Raw genomic sequence first — 21,495 nt, 5'->3', positions numbered from 1 at the left:
AAAAGAAGCAGGTGTGAAGCACCATGTGTGAGATACTCCCAGTGTGCCCAGGAGGCAGGGAGGGCCCTGTCTGTGTGAGTGTGAACCACACTGTGTCAGAAGGGCCTTGCTGGTGTACTGGGCATCCAGGGAGGAGGTAGTTTCTGTACTATCATAGGACTGTGGGTAAACATTTCATTTACTCACTGGCCACAGAGAGCTGCCTTCTGAGTTCTCTGCCATTATTTTCCTAGTGTGCAGGGGGATACTTGGATTTTTTTCTCTATTCTTCTATAAAGTGTAAAAGTAAGACATGCTCATGTTAAAAATCTACTGAAATGTGCACAATGAGAAATAAACCACCTTCCTCCTTCCTGCACCCCAAATAATCCAAGCCTACTCTCCAGAGATCATCACTATTGACTTTTTTAAAAATATATGACCGTTTTCTTTTTATGGTATACATATATTTGTTGACTGGCAGTTTTTATATTTCTTTTTAATCCGAAAGGGCTCATGTTCTGCACACCATTTTGACCTTGCCGTCCTTCCCTCTCACAGTAACTCTGGGCTGTCTGGGGCCCTAAAGGGTGTCTAGGGCAGGTGGATCTGCCTCCCTCCTTGTGGCTGTAGCATGGGTTGTTGCCTGTTTTCTCTCCCACTAACATCGCTTCAAGAGCATGAGCATACCTCTGTGCATAGTTATGCAAGTGCCTCTGATGAATAAATCCCTACAAGTGGAATTATGTCTTTAAAATGATAATAGAGGTCATGTCTGTTTCTACAGCCATCATCGGAATCATGTGAGTGCCTGCCCCCCAGGTCCACAGGTTTTAACCTTTGCCAAGCTCTGGGTGCAAATGTTTTTCCACTTGACTTTGCATTTCTTTTGTTATGACAGAAGTTGTGCCTCTTTTCAAACACTTATTGGCCATTTGTATGTGTGTGTTTTCTGTGACCTGTCTGCTCCCTTTCTCTATTGTTCATCTCTATATTGATTGATTGTTTTAAATGTGGAGAATTTCAAACATACCAGAGCAGAGAGGATGGTACAGTGAGTCCCCAAGCAAGCCTCGGTGCTGGCTGGTCTGTCTCCTCTGTAGCCCCACCTTCTTGTACATCCACTCCGCCAGTTTGCTTAGCAGCAGATCCCAGACACCACCTCATTTCGCCCATAAATGTTTCTATGTATATCTCTAAAAGATAAGGGTGCTACAAAAATAACAGTACCATTATTGCACCTAAAATTATCAACAAACACTCCTTTGTATCATCACACAGCCAGTGCGTGTTCAGTTTTCCTTGATTATGGTGTGTGTGTTTGAACTGGGGTCCACATTAGGTCCATGCATTGCAAATGGTTGACAAGTTTCTTTAGTTCTTTTTTTTTAACAGCTTTATTGAACTATTCACATACCACACACTTCACCTACTTTAAATGTACAGTTCAATGTTTTGTATTAATCATATTCACAGGGTTGTGCAACCGTTGTCACAATCTAATTTTACAATATTTTTGTTCCCCCTGGAAGAAACCCCTCACCCATTAGCTGTTACTCCCCAATCCCCTCCAACCAGGCCCCCAGCTCCTGCCAACTACTCATCTACTTTTGGTCTCTACAGACTGGCTGAGTCTGGATTTCATGCAAATGGAGTCATATAATGTCTCCTTTTCTGCCTGGCTTCTTTCACTGAGCATAATATTTTGTAAGTTTGTCTGTGTTACAGCTTGTGTCTACTTGACTTGTTTTTATTGCCAAATAATATTCCATTGTATATATGCACCACATTTTACCTGTTTATCCATCAGTGGATAAAATTCGAGTTGTTTCCCACATCTGGGCTTTTATGGTTAATGCTGCTGTGACCATTTGTGTATAAATCCTAAGTCTCATTTTAATCTATAAGATTGTCCTTTTTTTTTTTTTTTTTAATAATTTATTCAGTCAGAAAACTGGTTTGTTCGTCTTAATAGAGTTTCCACAGTATGGACGTTGCTCTTATCACTTGTGGTGTCATTTAATATTTTCATGTGCCATTGGGTGTCCTCTGAATTAACATTGAGATCTAGAGGCCCAGTCAGATACAGGCTCAAATTTTTTTAGCAGTGATCCTTAATAGGGATGTTTTGTTCTTTCATCAGGAGGCTCACCACGTCTGGGTGTCATTTTGTGATGTTAGTAGGCAGTACCATTGCCTAGCTCCATTAATTCACTAACAGTGAATTAATTCCCCAAGAAATTAATATGAAATCTTTTTTGCATTATAGTTTCAAATTCATTACTGCTTGTGTATAGGAAAATGATATGTTTGTAAGTATGTAGTATATTTTAACTAGCTACCTTATTATACTTTCTTGTAAGTTCTTATGGTTTCTCATAAGAGTCTCTAGAACTTTCTAGCTATTTATGCCATATGCCAATTAGTGTTTCTGACAGACCCTCCTTTTTTTTTCTTGCCGCATTGCGTTGGCCAGGACTGCAGAATACCCCAGTCAACAGCGGCAGTGAGGGAGCCCCTCGCTACAGGAATCCTTCCAGAGATGATTACGCCCACCCAGACATGGACGTGCACTTATTCCTCTCTGGCGTTACACTTGAGGGACAGTCGGATCCATGCCTCCCTTGGTTGTCCTAGAGACCACACTTAGCTCTGACACCATGGGCTCTGCACTCAGGGACCACAGAGGGCGGTCAGCTGTGCTGGAGCCAGCATCAGCTGAAAATAATGCAGCTATTGGTCTTCTCTAAATAAAGCACCGCGTGCAGAGGAAGTGCACTGAGGCTGGGCTAGAATGAGGCCAGGCTAAAATGAGGTATAGAAACCTCACGAGGATGCAGGGGCCCTGACCAGGTCTGTCGGTCACAGTACCTCTGGGTGCTGCCCACGTCATTGTCAGAGCACTTGTCTGCCTGAGTTTATTTCCTCCAAGCGCACATGCTAGCATGTAGGGTCTGCTCTGGCAATGTAGATGCCCAGGCTCTGCCCTGGAGAGGTGAGGCCAACCTGGGGCAAAAGTTGGTTAAGAGCATTTTAAGGGTGTTGTCATTTTTTTAAAGATGGGGAAGAGGGCTTTCTCCTCTGTTCCCAAGGTTTTCCCCCACCCTTCCTTTTTGAAGCAGAATTGCAGGGCAGCTCCCAAGGGCAGAAACCCAGCCTGCATAAAGAGCAGCAGATTGTGGGAGGTGGGAGAGTTAGAGTAGACTGCAACCAAAGCTGCCCCAGAGGCTCCAGGCACTGCAGAGCACCTTTTTCCTGCATGCCGAATGCCAGACTCGTGGATGGGCCAACAGGACAGCTCACCCAGCCTGAAGGTTTTTAACAGTGAAGCAGTGGGAAAATCATTTCAAATTTCTTCTGGCCTTTTTTGGCCTAGTAAGAAAGGAGGCCAGAGAAGAACTGTACACTAGGGATGTCAGTAGTCTCCCCATAAGCTTCCCGAGTAAGGTGGTATCTGCCAGGTTCCTCCACTGTCTTTTCTCTTTTCCCCTTTGTGCCATCAGCACAGGCTGAGCTCACAGCATTGCACAAGCATTCACCTGCACCCAGTCCTCGGCTCTGTCGAGTATCCGGGGCAGCCACCACTCTGGTGGCAGACTGGCATGTGACACGTGGGTTCACTATGCACAGGATCTCTGCAGCAGTGCCAGCTGCTCTCACGCATGGGACTGCCACTGGCAGAGTGAACGAGAGGGCCACCAGCAGTGGTGAGTCCCATTGCAAGAACACAGCTTGCGATCCTCTGGGAGAGGGGAGAGGTGGAGCCGGCCAGGGCTGCTGGAGGTCTCAGGGGGTCTTTCTATCCCCCATACCCAGCCTGAGCTCAGCAGAGAGCAAGCCAGGAGAGTTTGGATGTTTGCAGAGACATGGAGGGGTAGTCAAGTGTCAGGAGGGCAGGTGGGTTAAACAGTGAGGGGGCAGGGGGTGAGCGTGGACATGAGGCCAGAGAGAGACACCCAACCCAGCTGGAGACATGACTGGCAGATGCCAGCCACAGCCTCAGCCACTTAATGTTCACAGGCCATCAGGCAGCATCTAGACAGTTGGTCAGACCACCAAACAGACACACAGGCCCATGCCCAGACAGACTTCCAGACAGATGGACAGAATCCCAGGGAAACAACTCCTAGCTAGACAGCCAGCCAGGGAAATGGACAGTTCATTAGACAGATGGGCAGACCTCCAGCCACACATACAGATAGACCTGTGGCCAGAGAGACGTGTGAATACCTGCCAGCAATTGGAAGGTAGATCCCAGCCAAGCAGAAGTGAGAACCCCTCAAGGACAGACCCCCTCCCACAAATGGACAAAGACCTTACCCCAGTGAATAGACACTCCAGCCCTCCAGCAAGACCTTCCTCTGGACAGACAGACTTACTCTCCACCAGTAAGATAGGCATTGGCCTATGAGAAAGACAGGCCCTCAGCAGGGTCTCCTGCTGGGCAGGCATCCCACCACACCCCTGCTCAGACGATGGACCCTCAGCCCCTAGTTGGACAGCAGATGCCCAGCTAGCCAGGCAGAGGGACCCCAGTCACTGGTCCGCCTCCCTGCCCACCACCATGAATGACCCAGTGACTGAACCCTCAGTGTTGCCACTGCCCCCAGGTACCACCCAGTCTCCAGTGATCATCGACCTCGGGTGACATGCACTACCACCACAGTCTACAGAGAGCAATCATGATCCCTTGGTGCTCCAGTACCCACTAGCCTACAGTGACTGCCATTAGCAACCGCCAGTACTCAGGGACTCGGCCTCTGTATTTTTTCACAGCTCACTGATACTTCTGTATTCTGCTCTTCTGAGTCTCCAACTACCCCTGTCCATTCACGAAACCTCAATGAGTCCACTGACACTGTCGTGCACTGACTAGGAGCAATGTACTTCCTCAGTGACTTCCCTGACTCTCCTGACCCTTCACCTACTAACAGTCCAAATCCCAATGGCTCCCCAGTTACTTTCATTGACACCCCCACCCCATGAACATCCAGGGGACTCTGGCTGATCACCAGTGACTTCACTGTCACCATGCATCCTCAGTGGTCACTACTGACTCCCCCTCCCAAGAACCCTCAAAGATGAAACTGGTAAATGATAAGCCCTGATTCCACAGTGACCCTCTCCCCAACAGGGACTCCACCATGAAGCAAACACCCCAGCCTTTTATCCCCACTGACCCACTTTGAGCTGTCAACCGTGTAAGCCAGGGTCGAATTACAGCCTGCAGGCCACAAAAAAAGTATTTCGTGGTGCATGAAAATTACATGAAATTCTAATTTCAGTGTCCACAAATAGTTTTACTGGGATATAGCTACACACATTTGTTTATATGTTACTTGTTTATGGCTGTGTTCACACTGCCACCTCTCCCAGTTAAGTAGCTGGGACAGAGGCCAGAGACACCACCAAATCCACTTCCTATCTAGCCCATCCCTGACTGAAACACTCTGATGACCCCTAATGAGTTAAACTGACAACCTGGTATCAGTGACAAAGCACACACCCAGTGCCCAGTGTTACCTTTCAACACCTCAAACTGTTCATTGACGCTGCCTCCAGTGCCGCCCCTCGAAATTCTTCCATAGCCTCGATGAGAGGGGGACGAACCCATCTATGCAGGCCTGTACTTGATGGGCCCCTACGTGCCAGTCCACTCGCTCCAACCTGCCCTCCGTGACCCTAGGGGCTGGGACAGCAGCTCTTCTCTGACCTCCTGCACAATTTCTGAAGATGGTGTGGAGACAGGATAAAAGAGAGAAACTCTTTCAAAGCGTTGAGAACACCTTTCCCCCTAGAACCCCGTTCCTGCGCCTCAGTTCTGTTTCCCAGCCGGTTTATTCGTGTGGAGGTCCTCAAATTAGCATTGACCCTGCGCCCTCAGCGCCTCCCAGCACGTCTCGGAAAAAGAACCTCTGGAAATAACAGATCCAGAAGCTCCGCGGCCACGCGGTCTTTCCCACGTCACGGGCGCCCGGACATCACTTTTCCCCGCGGCTAGCTCTCCCCGCCGACTCCCTTGGACCCGGCTGGAGCGCACAGCGCGGGACGCCCCGGAGGGCAGGAGGAGCAAGCTGATCTCGGCGACCTTCCCCACTGACCGTTCCCCGCAACACACACCAACCCCCGCGCGCCGGGCTCGGACCCGACGCAGCCTGGCGGCGCCTGGAGAGTAGCCCAGGGCACGGATCCCAAATTAGGGGTGGGTCCAAAAGGGAGGAAGTGTCCGCGGGACTGTGCGGACTCAACCCGCAGGCGCGGCAGCCAAAAAAAAAAAAAAGGTGGGGGGGAAGCTCCAGCGCTGGGCTCACGTCTCGGGCCCAGCCCCCAGGACCGCGCGCTGGGGCAGCCGACGCGGCCAGAGCATCCGGGGCGGGCGTGCTCCGAATGCCATTGGCCGAGGGGCGGCCCCTCCGGCCGCTCCGTGCTTCCACTGGCTGGCGACAACAGGGACTGAGTCTCCCCGCCGGCCGCTGCGTCCGCGGTGCCTACACTCGCTGGGAATGCTGAGCGCCACGGCTGGACGGCACCATGAGCCGCAGCGTGGACGCGGCGCGGAGCTTCCTGGAGCAGCTAGAGGCGCGGTGCGGCCGGGAGGGCACGATCCTCGCCAGCGAGTTCAGCGTGAGTGGGCGAGTGTGGACAGCTGCGCGGTGCGCTTGGCTCCTCGCCTCGGACTGTCCCGACGTCCGTCCTCCCTCCTGTGCGCCCTACGGGCTGTCTCTGTCTCGGTGTCCCGGGGCGTCTTCCCGTTCGGGGATCTCTCGGTTTTTCTCTCCCAGCACCTCTCTGTCGCGCTCTCGCGCTGTCTCGGTCTTCACCCTCTGCCCCCGGGCCCCGGAGGGCGAAGTTCATGCCGGGCTGGGACGGGCCGTGCACACCTTCGAGTCCCGGAACAAGCCCACTGCCGGGTGGAGCGGGCTAGGCGGGCGGCACACCCACGCTGGACCTCCCGGCGACCTGGCTGTCACCGCTGTGAGCATAGAGAGGAAGGGCCCGGGAGCGTGGCGAAGAGGAACCGGGAGGCCCTGGCGCTGCGAGGGTGCAGACGCACCCTCGAGAACCTGCGTCCGGGCCTTTCCGGGCTGTGGTGCGGAGTGTTTTACCTGGCCCTCTGGCCTCGGTTTCTTCTTTGGTGACATGGGGGCGTTAATGACCAAACTGGTTTGAGGAATAAATGATGTGGGTAAAAGCACTTAGCACCCTTGGGCGCTCACTTCGCGGATGCCCTTGTCAGTACTTACAAAGATTCTAAACATTACAGTGGGTCAGTGCAAGCGCAGCGTAGTGAAGGCGGACGCAGCGCGGTAGGCACGGCATACTACAGGTAATGAAAGTACCAAATTTAGAAACAACATGCAAATATGTAAACAGTATATGGTGGCATATATCAAATTCAGAAATATGTGGCATATAAACATAAAAATAAGTATGATTATGAATCACAATTTACACAAAAACATAACTTCTTAAAACAATACAACAAATATAACAGATAAAATTATAATTTATAAAATATGATTCAAAAAATTTGTAAGTAAATATAAAATATGTAACAGATACATATAAAATAAACTTAAATAATTTACACACATGTAGAAATATTGTAGCATATAAGAGATAAGAAACGCATGACAAATGTAAAATAAATAATTTACGCAATATAAAAATGTACATAGTAAACGTGAACATATAATGACCATGTGCTACATGACGTCATGCAGGACAGTGATTTGACTCGGTGGTCCCAGCGGTCAACAGTGCTGGGGCCCTACGCTAGGCAGGCAGTGAGGGCGCCCCTGCCGCCCGGGCCCGCCTCCTGCACGCACAGGAACCGCAGGGCTTCTGGAGGTAGAAACACCGACGCTGGCACCCTCTACACCGCAGTGTGCAGGAGGACTAAAGTGACCGGCCGGCATAAGTAAAGCACTTAGCGTTGCGGCTCACACACAATGTTGGCATGGGAGGTGTTACTTATTGTGATTAGGAATACCTGATGATGACGGTAATACACTATTCACTAATGATAATAATCTATGAGTAATAAAGGACCTAGTATCTTGTTACCTTCAGCAAGTCGCTCAAGCATGTGGTGCGTCAACTTTCTCACCTGCGTAATGGGGGTCCCCACTTCGCCCTGACCTTGTGATGATTAAATGCCTTTAGCACAGTGCCTGGCACAGAGAAGGTGCTCTGGGTCGCTATTATTATTTTATCATATTGTATCATTATTACTAAGCAGGCCCTGTGTTTCTGGGGGTCTTCAGTCACCTCCCTGGGGCCACTTGCCTTGTACCCTCGGGGTGCCAGGCTCCTCCCTTCGCCTCTGCTCCCTTCCTGGGGCCTCCCACCAGGACATCAAGGCCCGCTCTGCCGCCTGGGAGACTGAGGGCGTGTGCTCCACCGAGGCTGGCAGCCGGCCTGGGAATGTGAGGAAGAACCGCTATAAAGATGTGCTGCCATGTGAGTTGGGGGCTTCCGTGGGGAGTGGGCAGCAGTCGGGCGGCTGGCACACCCCTTGTCACCTACTGCGCTCTGGGACGCTCTCCCTCCCAGAGCCTCTGGGGAGCTGCAGGGCTCCCCAGCAGTGCACAAGGGCGCCTCTGCGTGTGGTCCCCTTGGGCCACGACAACCCTATCACCCCCAAACTCCCCGTTTCTCACCTCACCCGCTGGCAGATGATCAGACACGAGTGATCCTCTCCCTGCTCCAGGAGGGACACGGTGACTACATCAATGGCAACTTCATCCGGGTCAGGCTTGGGGTCAGGGAAGGGGCTGACTGGGGGTGGTGGGGTTGGGCAGCAGCATCGCAGTAGGGAATGCGGCCTTTTCCAGGGCATAGACGGAAGCCAGGCCTACATTGCCACGCAAGGACCCCTGCAACACACCCTGCTAGACTTCTGGCGACTGATCTGGGAGTTTGGGGTCAAGGTCAGCTTTCAGGGAAGGGTGGGGTGTGGTGGGGCCAACATTCTAAGATTCCCCCAACCCTGCTTCCCTGGCCTCCTGACCCAAATCACCTCCCTCTCCTCTTACCCCTCTGTCTAGGTGATCCTGATGGCATGTAGAGAGACAGAGAATGGGCGGGTAGGTGTCCTCAGGCCCCCACAATGCATTTCCTGTGCGGGGAGGAGGGAGGAAGAATATTGCTAGCTCTTCCCTGACCCCAGAACCCGAGGACACTGTTCTTGGAGTGACCTAACTGTGGCTCTGCGGAAAGCCCCACTGTTCCCCTTTTTAATTTTTTGTTCATCTTTTTTCTTTTATTCATGGGGCTTACCCCAGTCCCCATTGGCAACCGTCTCCTGCTGGGCTTCCCACCCATTTCACACCATAGGCCATGAGGCCTATGCTGACTGGGTCCCCTGGACAGCTCGGATCGCTCTTTCTACCTGTCTGTCCTTAATCCACTCTAGCAACTTGTCCTCTGCCACTCCACAGATGTCCCGGGCGACTCTGCCTCAAGGCCTAGGCCCTAGCTGTTCCCTCTGCCAGGGACGTTCTTCCCCGTGACTGCTCTGTCACCTCCTCAGGTCTTTGCTCAAATGTTACTTCTTCAAAGACATCTTCCTGGATCCTCTACAGCATTTCCACTCTCCTTCTCTTGTCCTATTTTTCCTTTTTTTCCACAGTTCTTGCAAACTTCTCACACACCAGATAATCTACAATGTATTATGTGCATTGTTTACTCTCAATCTCCCTGATTAGGAGGTAAACTACACAAGGTTGGGGATCTTTGTTTTGCCTTTTAGCAAGAATTAGTTGCTCAGTAAGTGCTGGTCAAAATTAAAGGCACATACCTTGTGGTGGTTTCTGCATTCCCGCCTGCTCCATGGATGGGGTGAGGGGTGGCGGTAGAATTGCCTGGGGTGACTAGCTGATCATGGAGTCTGTATGATCTGCGGTGAGGTCCCATTTTTTATTTCTGATTTGGTAATTTGTGTTTTCTCTTTCTCCTCAACCCGCCAATCAGTCTGGCTAGAGTAAAGAAGGATAAATTACAGTTATTGTACTAAATCCATCCCGCTGCCTGTTTTTGTAAATAAAATGTGTTGGAACACAGCCACAGTATTTATGTATTGTCTATGCCTGCTTTCATGCTACAATGGCAGAGTTGAGTAGTTGCAAGTTTAATAGATTGTATGGTCCTCAAATTCTAAAATATTTTTTAGCTGACCCTTTATAGAAAATGTTTACCAACCCCTGGGATAGAAGTTTATCATTTTATTATTTTTCCAAAGAACCAGCTTTGAGTTTTATTCATTTTCCCCATTGCTTTTGCATTTTCTAGTTCAGTCATTTTCTCTCTTTATTATTTCCTTATTTCTGGTTATTTATGTTTAATTTGCTCTTCTTTTTCCAGTTTCTTAAGGCAGAAGCTTAGATCATTGATTTGAGGTTTTTCTTTTTTCACATATGAGGACCTAATGTGTATTTTCTCTAAGCACTGTTTTAGCTTCATCCCACAAACTTGGTAAGTTGTGTCTTCTGTTCCAATTAGTTCAAAGTACTCTTTTAATTTCCATTATGATTTCTTCTTTGATCCATGGTTGTTTAGTTTCCAAATATTTGGGAACTTTTTCATATAACCTTTGCTTATGGATTTCTAGTTAAGTCTATTGTCATCAAAAAACAAGTTTGTGTGATTTCAATCCTTTTAAATGTACCGAAATTTGTTTTATGACAATGAATATGGTCTATCTTGGCAAATGTTCTGTGTGCATTTGAAAAAAAAATGTGTATTCTGCTTTTATGGGGTGGAGTGTTCTCTAAAACTAGTTAGGTCAAATTGGTAGTCTTTTTTGAAAGACACTTTATATCTTTATGGTATATTTTTTTTATCTTTACTGATTTGTTTTCTCTAAATGTTCTATGAATTGCTGAGAGAGGAGTGTTGAGATCTCCAACTGTTCAATAAATGCCAATTAGATCAAGTTTGTCAACAGTATTATTCAACTCTTATTATTCTTATGATTTTATTTTTTGGTCTATTTGCCCTATTATTTTCTGAAAGAGTAATGTTGAAATTGCCAACTCTAATTGTAGATTTATTTATTTCCCCTTTAAGTTCTGTCAGTTTTTGCTTCAGGTATTTTAAAACTCTACAATTGAGTGCATATACGTTTAGGATTATGCCTTCCTGATGATTGGTTCCCTTTTTCTAAATGTAATGTCGCTCTTTATTTTTGTTACTATTCCTTTTTCTAAAGTGTACTTCGCTATTAATGTAGCCATTTAAATTTCTTTAGAGTTTGGATGCTATGTCTTTTCCCGTTCTTTTACTTTATATCTGTGTTCTCTTTTAAATTTTTCTTGTGGCTGCCATATTGTAGGGACTTACTTTTTAAATCTAATCTGACAATCTCTGCCTTTAATTGGAACATTTAGTCTCCAATGTAATTAATAATAATATTGGGTATAAATCTACCATCTTGATATTTGTTTCCTATTTTTTCTATCTGTTCTTTGTTCTTCTTTTTTTCTGTCTTCTTTCAGATTGAGAATTTTTCATGAGTCTGTTTCCTGGTCATTATTCTCTTATTACCTTACCTCTTAATTTTAAATGTTTAGTGGTGGCTTTAGGGTTTCCAGTATATATCTTTGACTTATCATAGTCTATATTCAAATAATATTATACATTTCACATAAAATGTAAGAACTTTACAATCGTATATTTCAATTTCCTCTTTCCATGCTTTATTCTATTGTTAATATATAGTTTAATTCTAAATAATAACTATACAATATACTGCTATTATTTTTGCTTTAGATTATCTTTCTAAATGGCTTTATTGAGATACAATCTAGCCATTTAAAGTATACAATTCAATTGTTTTTAGTATATTCCTGAGTTATGCAGAACCATAACCAAAATAAATTTTAGAACATTTTCATCACCCCATAAAGAAACCCTATATTGTTGTTATTATTTTTATTATTAGCAGTCACTTCCCATTTCTCACCAGCCTCTAGGCAATCCCTAATCGACTTCTAGTCTGTAGATTTGCCTACTCTGGACATTTCACATAAATGGAATCATATAATATGTGGTCTTTCATGACTGGCTTTCTTCACTTAGCATGTTTTTAATGCTCATACATATTATAGCACGTATCAATAATTCACTCCTTTTTATTGCTGAATCATATTCCACTGAATGGATCTACCACATTTTACTTATCCATTAATCAGTTTATAGGATTTAGGTACTTTTTACTTTTTAGCTATTATGAATAATGCTGCTATGAAATTCATATGTTTTCATTTCTCTTGGGGTATAAACCTAGAAGTGGAATTGCTGAGTCATATGGGAACTCTGTTTTTAACATTTTGAGGAATTGCTAAACTATTTTTCACAGTGGCTACATCATTTTACATTTCCACCAGCAATGTACGAGGGTTTCAATTTCTTCACATCCTCACCAACACTTGTTATTGTCTGTCTTTTTTTATTATAGCCATTCTAGGGAATAGGAAGTAGTATCTCATATTGTATCTCTTTTTAAATCCTGGTAAAATAACATATGGTACATATGGTACAATCCTGGTACATAACATATAATTTGCTATTTTAACCATTTCAAATGCCATTGTAAAATTCAGTGGCATTAAGTATATTCACAGTGTTGTACAACCATTGCCACTATCTATTTGCAGAATTTGTTCATTGTCCCAAACAGAAACTCTGTACCCATTAAACAACTCCCCATCTCCTAGTAGCCTCTGTTCTACTTTCTATCTCTATTAGTTTGCCTATTCTTGGTACCTCATAGAAGTGGAATCACAGGATACTTGTCCTTTTGTCTCTGGTTTATTTCACTTAGCAAAATGTTTTTAAGGTTCATCCATGTTGCAGTATGTATCAGAGTTTCATTCTTTTAAAGGCCAAATAATATTCCATTGTATATATTTGTCACATTTTATTTACCCATTCATCTGTTGAAGGACATTTAGGTTGTTTCTACCTTGTGACTATTGTGAATAATGTTGCTATGAACATTAGTATCCAAGTATCTGTTTGAGTTCCTGTTTCCAATTCTTCGGGTATACACCTAGAGTAGAATTGCTGGTTCATATGGTAACTCTATGCTTGATTCTTTTGTTTTCCACAGTGGCTTCACCATTTTACATTCCCATCAGCAAAGCACAAGGGCTTCTAATTTCAATACATACTCATGAACACTTGTTATTTTTGTATATATAAATATACATATTCGTGTGTGTGTGTGGTGTGTATATATATAGAGAGCACGAGAGAGAAATTCATACTTTAATAATGGGGGTAGGTTCTAAGAAATGCATTATTAGGCGATTTTGTCATCGTGCAGACACCATAGAGTATGCTTACACAAACAAACCTAGATGGTATTTTATCTATTTTTTCATATGGAAAACCAAATGTCCCAACACCATTACTGAATATCAGTCATTTTCCCTACTTGATCTGCACTGCCAATATCAAGTGCTATATATCATATTTCCATTCATGCTCTATTATAGTCTTATGGAACCACATCATATATGTCATCTGTCATTAACCGAAATGTTATGCCCGTATGACTATACACACAGACACACACATACATAGTCATATATATACACATACACACACACACACACACACACGTCACTCTAATAAGTGGGAAGTGGTATCTCACTGTGTTTTTGTTTTCATGTGCTTATTTGTCCTTTTGTATATCTCTTCTGGAAAATGTCTATTCAGATCATTTGCCCATTTTAAAAATGGGTTATCTGGGATTATCTTTTTACAATTGTAAGAGTTCTTCTAGATACAAGTCCCTTATCAGTACATGATTTACAGTATCTTTCCCATTCCATGGGCTGTCATTTTACTTTTTTTTTTTTTTTTAAGAGATGGGGTTTTGCTCTGTCTTCCAGGCTAGAGTGCAGTGTAGCCTCAAACTCCTGGGCTCATGTTACCCTCCTGCCTCAGTCTGATGAGTAGCTGGGACTACAGGAGCATGCCACCATGGCCAGCTAATTTTTTTTTGTATTGTTTTTGTAAAGACAGGGTCTCACTATGTTGTGCAGGCTGGTATTAAACTCCTGGGCTCAAGCGATCCCCCTACCTCAGCCTCCTGAGTCACATCATTTCACTTTGTTGATAGTGTTCTTTGAAGCACAAACTTTTTTAATTTTGATGAATTCCAATCTATTTATTGTTTCACTTATGCTTTTGGTGTTGTAGCTAAGAAGTCATTGTCTAACGATGGGTCATAAAGATTTATTCCTATGTTTTCTTCTAAGCGTTTTGTAGTTTTATCTCTTACATTTAGGTCTCTGATTCATTTTCAGTTAATTTTGTATGTAATGTGAGGTAAGGATCCAGATTCATTCTTTTGCATATGGATATTCAGTTGCTCCAGCACCATTTGTTGAAAAAAGTATGCTTTTCCCATTGAATGGTCTTGGCAATTTTGTTGAAAAGTAATTGGCCATAAATGTAAGGGTTTATTTCTAAACTCTCAATTTTATTCAATTGACAATATGTCTGTCCTTGTGCCAGTATAACACAGTTTGCTTATTATGCCTTTGTAGCAAGTTTTGAAATCAGGGAGTATGAGTCCTTTGAATTTGTTAGTTTTTCAAGATAGTTTTGGCTATTCTTGGTAGGTCCCTTTCTGTGTACAAAAGAGTTAAACATTGCTTGAGAGTTAAATTGCTTATGCTTAAAAAGGCCTTCCTATAAGACTGGTTCCTATCTGGCCTCTGGGAACTTGGATTTCTAGTAAGTGTGGCTCACTATGCCTAAACTGCTTATACAAATAATATGGTTGATGCTGAACACCTGCTCTCTGAGAGTCTGAAATTTTGATACAGGTACACATTAGGCAGAGGGTGCCTACATGCTATACAGAAGGTCCCCCAATAAAAACTTTGGGCACTGAGTTTCTAATGAACTTTATCATGATGGAGTGTTGGGTTTTCTCAATTTTTTTTCCCTGCATCTATTCAGATGATCATGTTTTTGTTTTCTATTCTACTAATATAGTGTATGACATTTATTGATTTTCATATATTGAACCAACTTTGCATTCCTGAGATTAATCCCACTTGGTCGTGTTGTATATTTTGCTAGTATTTTGTTGACACTTTTTGTGTCTATATTTATGAGACATTGGTTAGTAGTTTTGTCGTGATATCTTTGTCTAATCCTGGTATCAGGATAATACTGGCCTCATACAATATGTTGGGAAATATTCTTTTCTTCAGTTTTTTGCAAGAGTTTATGAAGGATTGGTGTGTTAATTCCTCCTTAATTGTTTGATAAAATTCACTAAATTATCTTTTAAAGATGTTAAAAATGAGAGAAATATCTTTTACATTTAGCCACATATTTACTTTTTTCTTGACTCCATTATTTTTTTTGTAGATTTGTATTTCCATTTGGTGTCATGTTCTCTTTGTATGAAGAGCTTACTTAAATATTTCTCATAGTGCAGATTTGCCTGTGATGAATTCTCTTAGCTTTTATTTGTCTGAAAAGTTTTTTTTTAATTTCAGCATTTTTAGGATGTCACACCATTGACTTGCAGAGTTTCTGACAAAATTTTGCTGTCATTCTTTGTTCTTCAGCATGTGATGTGTCTTTTATGTATATGATGCTTTTAAGATTGTCGCTTTATCAATATTTTTCAGCAATTTGATCGTGATTTGCCTTGGTATAACTTTCTTTATGTTTATTTCCTTCTGGTTCATTGACTTTCTTGGATCTGTGGGTTCATAGTTTCATCAAATTTGGGAAATTTTTCAGTTTGTATTTTATCACATATAGTTTCTGTTCTCCGCTCTCTCACTTCTCATTCTGGACTTCATTCAGGTATACATACATTAGACCATTTGGTATAGTTCCACAGAGAAGTGATTCTCTGTTTTTTAGTTTTTTTGTTTTTTGTTTTTTTGTCTTTTTCATTCTGAATAGTTTCTAGTGCTATATTTTAATGTTTACTGATCTTTTCTTCTGGTGTCTAATCTGCTATTGAACAGTAAGTTTTTCATTTCATGTATTTTATTTTTCCTCCTAGAAATTACATTTAGGCTTCTTTGTATTTTTTATTTTACTCTTGATCATGTTCATGTTTTCCTTTTCATCTTTGAGTATGTTTATAATATTTATAATAGCTATTTTAAGATCTTTGCTTCTTTCCTCCTCTCTGTCATTTCTGGGCCTTTTCTATTGACTGATTTTTCTCCTGGTTAAGAGTCACATTTTCCTGCTTCTTTGGATGTCTAATAAAATTTTATTAGATGATTGATATTTTAAATTTTAAACAGGTAAGTGCTGGATTGTGTTGTTTCTTTAAAGAGTGTTTTACTTTTTCAGGAAGGCAATTAAGTTACTTTTGGATGTTTGATCATTTTGAGGTTTGAGTATAAGCTCTCTTAGGGCAGGTCTAGAGTACCTACCCTTTATGGTAGGATTAAGTTAGCCCTACTTCTAATCTGGTCATTCTGGGTTCCCTACTGAATACCCCCTAGAATCAAAGAGGCCTGTCCACTCTGGGTAGAGGATATGTAAATGTCTCATTGTGAGCTCCAGGAAATGTTAATCCTGCAGATTCGTAGTAGTATTCTTTCATGGGAAGTTGTTCTTGCATGGCCTCATGGAGTCTCATGCTGTATGTATGCAGATTATTATTCAGCCAAAAACTCAAGAAGGGAACAACCCCTATGCAGCGTCTGGAGGGGTTTAGGGGGGTTTGTTGGGCGGGGGAGTTGTTTGTTTGCATAGTTTTGTTCCTTCCAGGGCTGCAAATTCTGGCTTCCTTGCAAATTCTAGCTTCCTTGCAAATTCTAGCTTGCTTGGTCTCTCTGAGCCATGATCTCTGGCTTCTCAACTTATTGGGATTCATTGGACTCCTCATGTCCTGTGGCCTGGCAACACTTCCAGGCAGTAAGCTGGGGTGGTCTGTTCAGTGACCAGAGTCCTGCAATGCCTGTCATTCAATGTCTGAAAATAATGGCTCATGGATTTTGTGGGTTTTTAGTTCCTTGCAGTGGGAGGGTATCCTGGACTGTCTTCCTCCTGCATGGTACTGGCTCCCCTCCATTGAGTCTGCAGTTTGTCCAATCTGATGGCGCTGCTGGCTGGCCACCATCATAGCTGCTGCTGCCTGTGTGTGTCCACCAGCAGCACCCCGGGTGAATGGCGGGGGTGGGAAGGGTGGACGTATTGAGCTGAAACTCTGAAGCTGACTCCCCCTTATCACTCCCTGCTCTTTCTCCCATACCTGTTGTAGAAAAGATGTGAGCGTTACTGGGCCCAAGAGCAGGAGCCACTGCAGATTGGGCTTTTCTGCATCACCTTGGTGAGCTGGGGCAGAGATGGGAACAGGGTTCTTTGGGACTTGGATGTTGTGGGAGGTTTCAAGGCAGAGTCCCAGGGTGGAAAGCCTTTGGACTGGCCTTAAAGGTTGAATCTTTATCCCACAGTCCCCTCACACTGCTGAGAACTACCTGATGTTAGCCTACAAATGTCTCTGTAAAGTATCACAGTTATCTCTGTAATGTAAATGTGCCTGGTTTCTTGAAATCCTTACTTCTCTTAGCATTTCAAAAGAAATACATACAGTTAGTACTCAATAAATACAGTGAAACTTTTATTTTATAATTTTATTTTCACTGTAAATGGGCATGTTTGGGTTTTTATAATAGTGTCCTCTTTCTTCCCTCTGTCAAATGTTTCCTTCCTGAACACTTTGGGGGATGTTTGAGCTAAATGAATTTTTTTAAATGCATTTATTTGATTTTTAATCAGGAATGCTTTGCTTTCTAAACGTGTTTTTTGGCACTGTGACTTTTGTTCTTGCCTCCATACTCAGACAAAGGAGAAGTGGCTGAATGCAGACATGATGCTCAGGACCCTCAAGGTCACATTCCAGAAGGTATAGATAGGGGAGGAAGCAGGAAAGGGGCTCCCACATGAGAGCAATTTCTTGCCTGTTTCTCTCTGTAAAATGGGCATTCACAATAGCGTCTACCTCCTCAGTTATTATCTGGTAGGTTTAAATGGAAGATACTTAGCTCTGGGCCTGGCGTGTAATAAGTACTCATGGATGCTTTTCTTTCTTTCTTATTCTTTGCTCCTCTTTTTCTGTTCTCAGGAATCCCGTTCTGTGTATCAGCTGCAGTATATATCCTGGCCAGACCATGGGGTCCCCAGCAGTCCTGACCACATACTGGCCATGGTGGAGGAAGCCCGTCGCCTCCAGGGATCTGGCCCTGGACCCCTCTGTGTCCACTGCAGGTTTAGGGAATGGGCTTCACCAGGGTCTGGTGAGGCAGAGGGGACAGGGTGGGGAGGGAGGCCGGGAGGGGAGTGCAGGACCTGGGGCCAGTCTTGCAGCCTGGAAGCCTATTTTGAGAGGCCATACTTGCTAACCCGCCTGAACTAAAATTGTTAGCATTTGTTGAGCGCAGACTCAGCCGGGGAGTAAGCCCACAGCTGATGCTCAACATATGTGATTAAAAAGTTTTTCCTTTTTCAGTTACAATCTGGGGATCCTGGGAATCAAGAAGTCCTGCAGGGGACCCCATTAGGACCCTCACCCCCAGCCCCAAGTGTCCCATTTAAAAGGTGTTGTGGGTAGGCCCTGACCGGGCTCTGATTCTCCCTTGTCAGTGCGGGCTGCGGGCGAACAGGAGTGCTGTGCTCCGTGGATTATGTGAGGCAGCTGCTCCTGACCCAGGTACGATGAAAGCATCCAGGTGTGTGCAGCGTGTGTCCCATGCCCACACCATCCTGCTCACGTGCCCCGTCTCTCTGCCCTAGACCATCCCACCTAACTTCAGCCTCTTCGACATGGTCCTGGAGATGCGGAAGCAGCGTCCTGCAGCCGTCCAGACAGAGGTGCGAGCCTCAGTCTCGGGCTCCTAGTTCCCAGCGACACAGGCCGGGCTTCCATCTCCCCCTCCCTTCCTGATGGCCCCTCACCCCGACAGGAGCAGTACAGGTTTCTGTACCACACGGTAGCTCAGATGTTCCGTTCAGCGCTCCAGAACGCCAGCCCCAACTACCAGAACCTCAAGGAGGTACAGAGACCCCTCCCCTCTGTCTCTTCCTTTCCACCTTCGACGCCCTCAAAGACCAGGACCAGGACCCGGAGCAGAGTCCAGCCCCTGACTCCGCCTGGCAGCAGGCACGGACTCCTGATGACATCCACCCCTGCGGGCCTCCGCTCTCCCTTGCCATCTCCTCTAAAGCTAACCCCAGTGCCCCATCAGCAGTCTGGCCAGTTTCCTCCAAAGCCTCATGGCCCTCCCCTCCTGTTTTTCCCCAGAATTGTGTCCCATTCTACGACGACGCCCTCTCCCTCCGGACCTCCCCCGGGCTTCTTGCCATACCCCGCCCACCAGGCGGGGTCCTCAGGTACCTGGCTGCGTCTCCGCACCCTTCCCAGCCCAATTTGTCAGGCTCAGCGGCTCTTTCCTCGCGCTTGATACACTAGCCCCTTCCATGCTGTTCAGTTCACCAAATATTCGCTGGCCCTTTCTTTGAATCGAGCTCTGAGAACCCTCCCCAAGACGCCCCTTTTGTCCCAGTGGTCCCATGCATGGCCTCTGCCTAGCCCTACGTTCTGAGGTTCTTTTCCTGGGTCCTCCAATAATTCAGCAAAATTTCCTGATGCTGCCCACTTGTCAGGCGTCAGGTTGGCTGCCCGGGGACAGAGTCGACGCTCCTTTGTAGCAGAGACAACCCTCCCGTCCTTGAGGCTGGCCCTCCACTTTAAGGCCAGCCCTTCCTCCCTTCGATGCCACTTCCTTGTTTTTATTCAATAGACATTTATACAGAAACGACCACCCCACGATACCAATACCCTGCCCGTTTACCTGTCGGGCCGGCCCCATCCCCCCTTCACCTGCCTAACTTGCGGGACGCTGGGGACCCAGAAACGAGACCTCCCTACCCAGAGACCCCTCCCTCCTCGCCGCACGCCGCCCGGGCGGGAAGGAAGCTCGCGGTTTGCGCGCCGAGCGCGCTCCCCCGCCCCCGCCCCGCGCTGCCGTTTCACTTCCTCCGCACCCTGCCCGCCCGCAGGAGCATCTCGGTGCCCGCGGCCCCGGCCCCGGCCATGGCCGACACGTACGCGGTGGTGCAGAAGCGCGGGGCCCCGGCGGGCGCCCGGCCGGGGTCGCTGGCGCGCAGCGCGGAGGAGGCGCCGGTCTACAGCCAGGTGACGCCGCGCGCCCAGCGGCCCGGGACGCACGGGGAGGACGCGCGGGGGCCGCTGCCTGGCTGCGGTGAGTCGAGGCCGGCGCGGGGCTGGGGCAGGTCGGCACCCACCCATTTACTCCTTCTCGGGACCCATCCTGGAGGGATCCGTGGGGCCCGGGCGGCCACGGGACCCCTGCCCCCGGCCCGCCCTGGCCACGCCCCCTGGGCTACTGCCCGTCATTGGTCGTGCCGCGGAGGCGTCCCCAGAGACTGTGGCCCTGATGCCCGGTGCCAGTTCGGCCTCGGGCCGGGACGGCCTGTTTGTTCAGGCCATACCCTAAAGGCCCTCGGGCACGCCCTTGGTGCACGCCCTCTCCCGCTGGCGCCGCCCTCGGCTCGCCTCCTCGGGCCTCGGAAGGAAGCGTCCGGGGCGGGGTCTTGGGACTCCGTGGGGTTGCTGGCACTGACCCGCTGGGGGGTCTCCTGCCCGCAGTTCCTGCTGACCAAAGCCTGGCCGGGTCTGGCGCCTATGAGGACGTGACGGATGGAGCTCAGACCAGTGGACTAGGTAAGTCAGAGCCTGGGCCTCGAGGACTCTACGCAGCTTGAGTGAACCCCAGAAATTTGGGACTTTGGCCTGGGAACGTGGGACTCAGGCTCTCAGAGTCCAGTGGCTGCAGTAAGCCAGAGGAGCTCCAGGCATGGGGATGGCCTTCCGCAAGGTGCTTACCTCTTCACACCTCAGCGTCTCCATGAGACCCACAGCACCCTTCCTCTCCCAGGCTTCAACCTGCGCATCGGAAGGCCAAAAGGGCCCCGGGACCCCCCTGCCGAGTGGACCCGGGTGTGAGTGCTGCACCAGCGCCTGCCTCTCCGTATGAGCCCTCGGACTGCTCGCTGACAGCCACGCTCCACTGTGCCATGTGTTGGGAGTGGGAACACTGGCCCTGATCAAAATAAAAGTTTCTCACCGTGAGAAATGTGGCGCTTTGCCCTGGTGATTACAGCATTAGAGGCTTGAGGCTGGGGGCGGGGGGTAGGTGGGTTATAATGGCCGGTGAGGCTTAACAGAGCAGATTTAAAAAGAACGTCTGGAAGGGGCGTGGCTCCTGAGTGGTGAAGCCGGAGTGGGCAGAAGGGCTTCCAGAGACTGCTCCCCTCACCACAGAGTGGACTGGCTGTGCTCAGTATGTGAGCCTCCTTCACTCAGACACTCAGGTGACTTCACAGAGAGATGGACGGACCCCTAGCCACTCACACAGATCCAGGCCAGGCGTAACCACAGCCACGCGGACTGACCCCAGAGAGACAGATAGAAAGATCCCCAGATAGGCAGAT

The 21,495-nt window shown here is 46.8% G+C and overlaps 1 protein-coding gene across 5 annotated transcripts; it reads left to right on the top strand.

Moving 5' to 3' along the window:
• Positions 1–6,281: 6,281 nt before the first annotated feature.
• Positions 6,282–21,126, top strand: PTPN18 (protein tyrosine phosphatase non-receptor type 18). 5 transcript variants are annotated; one of them, XM_069465031.1, is made up of 15 exons: positions 6,282–6,603; positions 8,334–8,442; positions 8,658–8,731; positions 8,817–8,912; positions 9,030–9,068; positions 17,243–17,311; positions 17,825–17,887; positions 18,107–18,249; positions 18,625–18,691; positions 18,775–18,852; positions 18,945–19,034; positions 19,283–19,371; positions 20,041–20,243; positions 20,651–20,725; positions 20,940–21,126. In XM_069465031.1, exons 1-15 carry the CDS (start codon positions 6,511–6,513, stop codon positions 21,005–21,007), a joined length of 1,356 nt encoding a protein of 451 aa, XP_069321132.1. In that variant the 5' UTR covers positions 6,282–6,510; the 3' UTR covers positions 21,008–21,126. The 5 variants fall into 5 exon arrangements, with proteins under 5 accessions (XP_069321132.1, XP_069321141.1, XP_069321101.1 ...); XM_069465000.1 differs by having other exon boundaries at positions 6,536–7,306; positions 7,704–8,442; XM_069465023.1 differs by lacking the exon at positions 18,945–19,034 and having other exon boundaries at positions 6,536–7,306; positions 7,704–8,442.
• Positions 21,127–21,495: the final 369 nt, after the last annotated feature.

The sequence above is a fragment of the Eulemur rufifrons genome, chromosome 1 (genome assembly GCF_041146395.1).
Source record: "Eulemur rufifrons isolate Redbay chromosome 1, OSU_ERuf_1, whole genome shotgun sequence".
In the NCBI taxonomy this organism is placed as follows: Eukaryota; Metazoa; Chordata; class Mammalia; order Primates; family Lemuridae; genus Eulemur; species Eulemur rufifrons.
The sequence above is the reverse complement of the archived record's forward strand: the minus strand, read 5'-3'. Positions and strand labels throughout refer to the sequence as shown.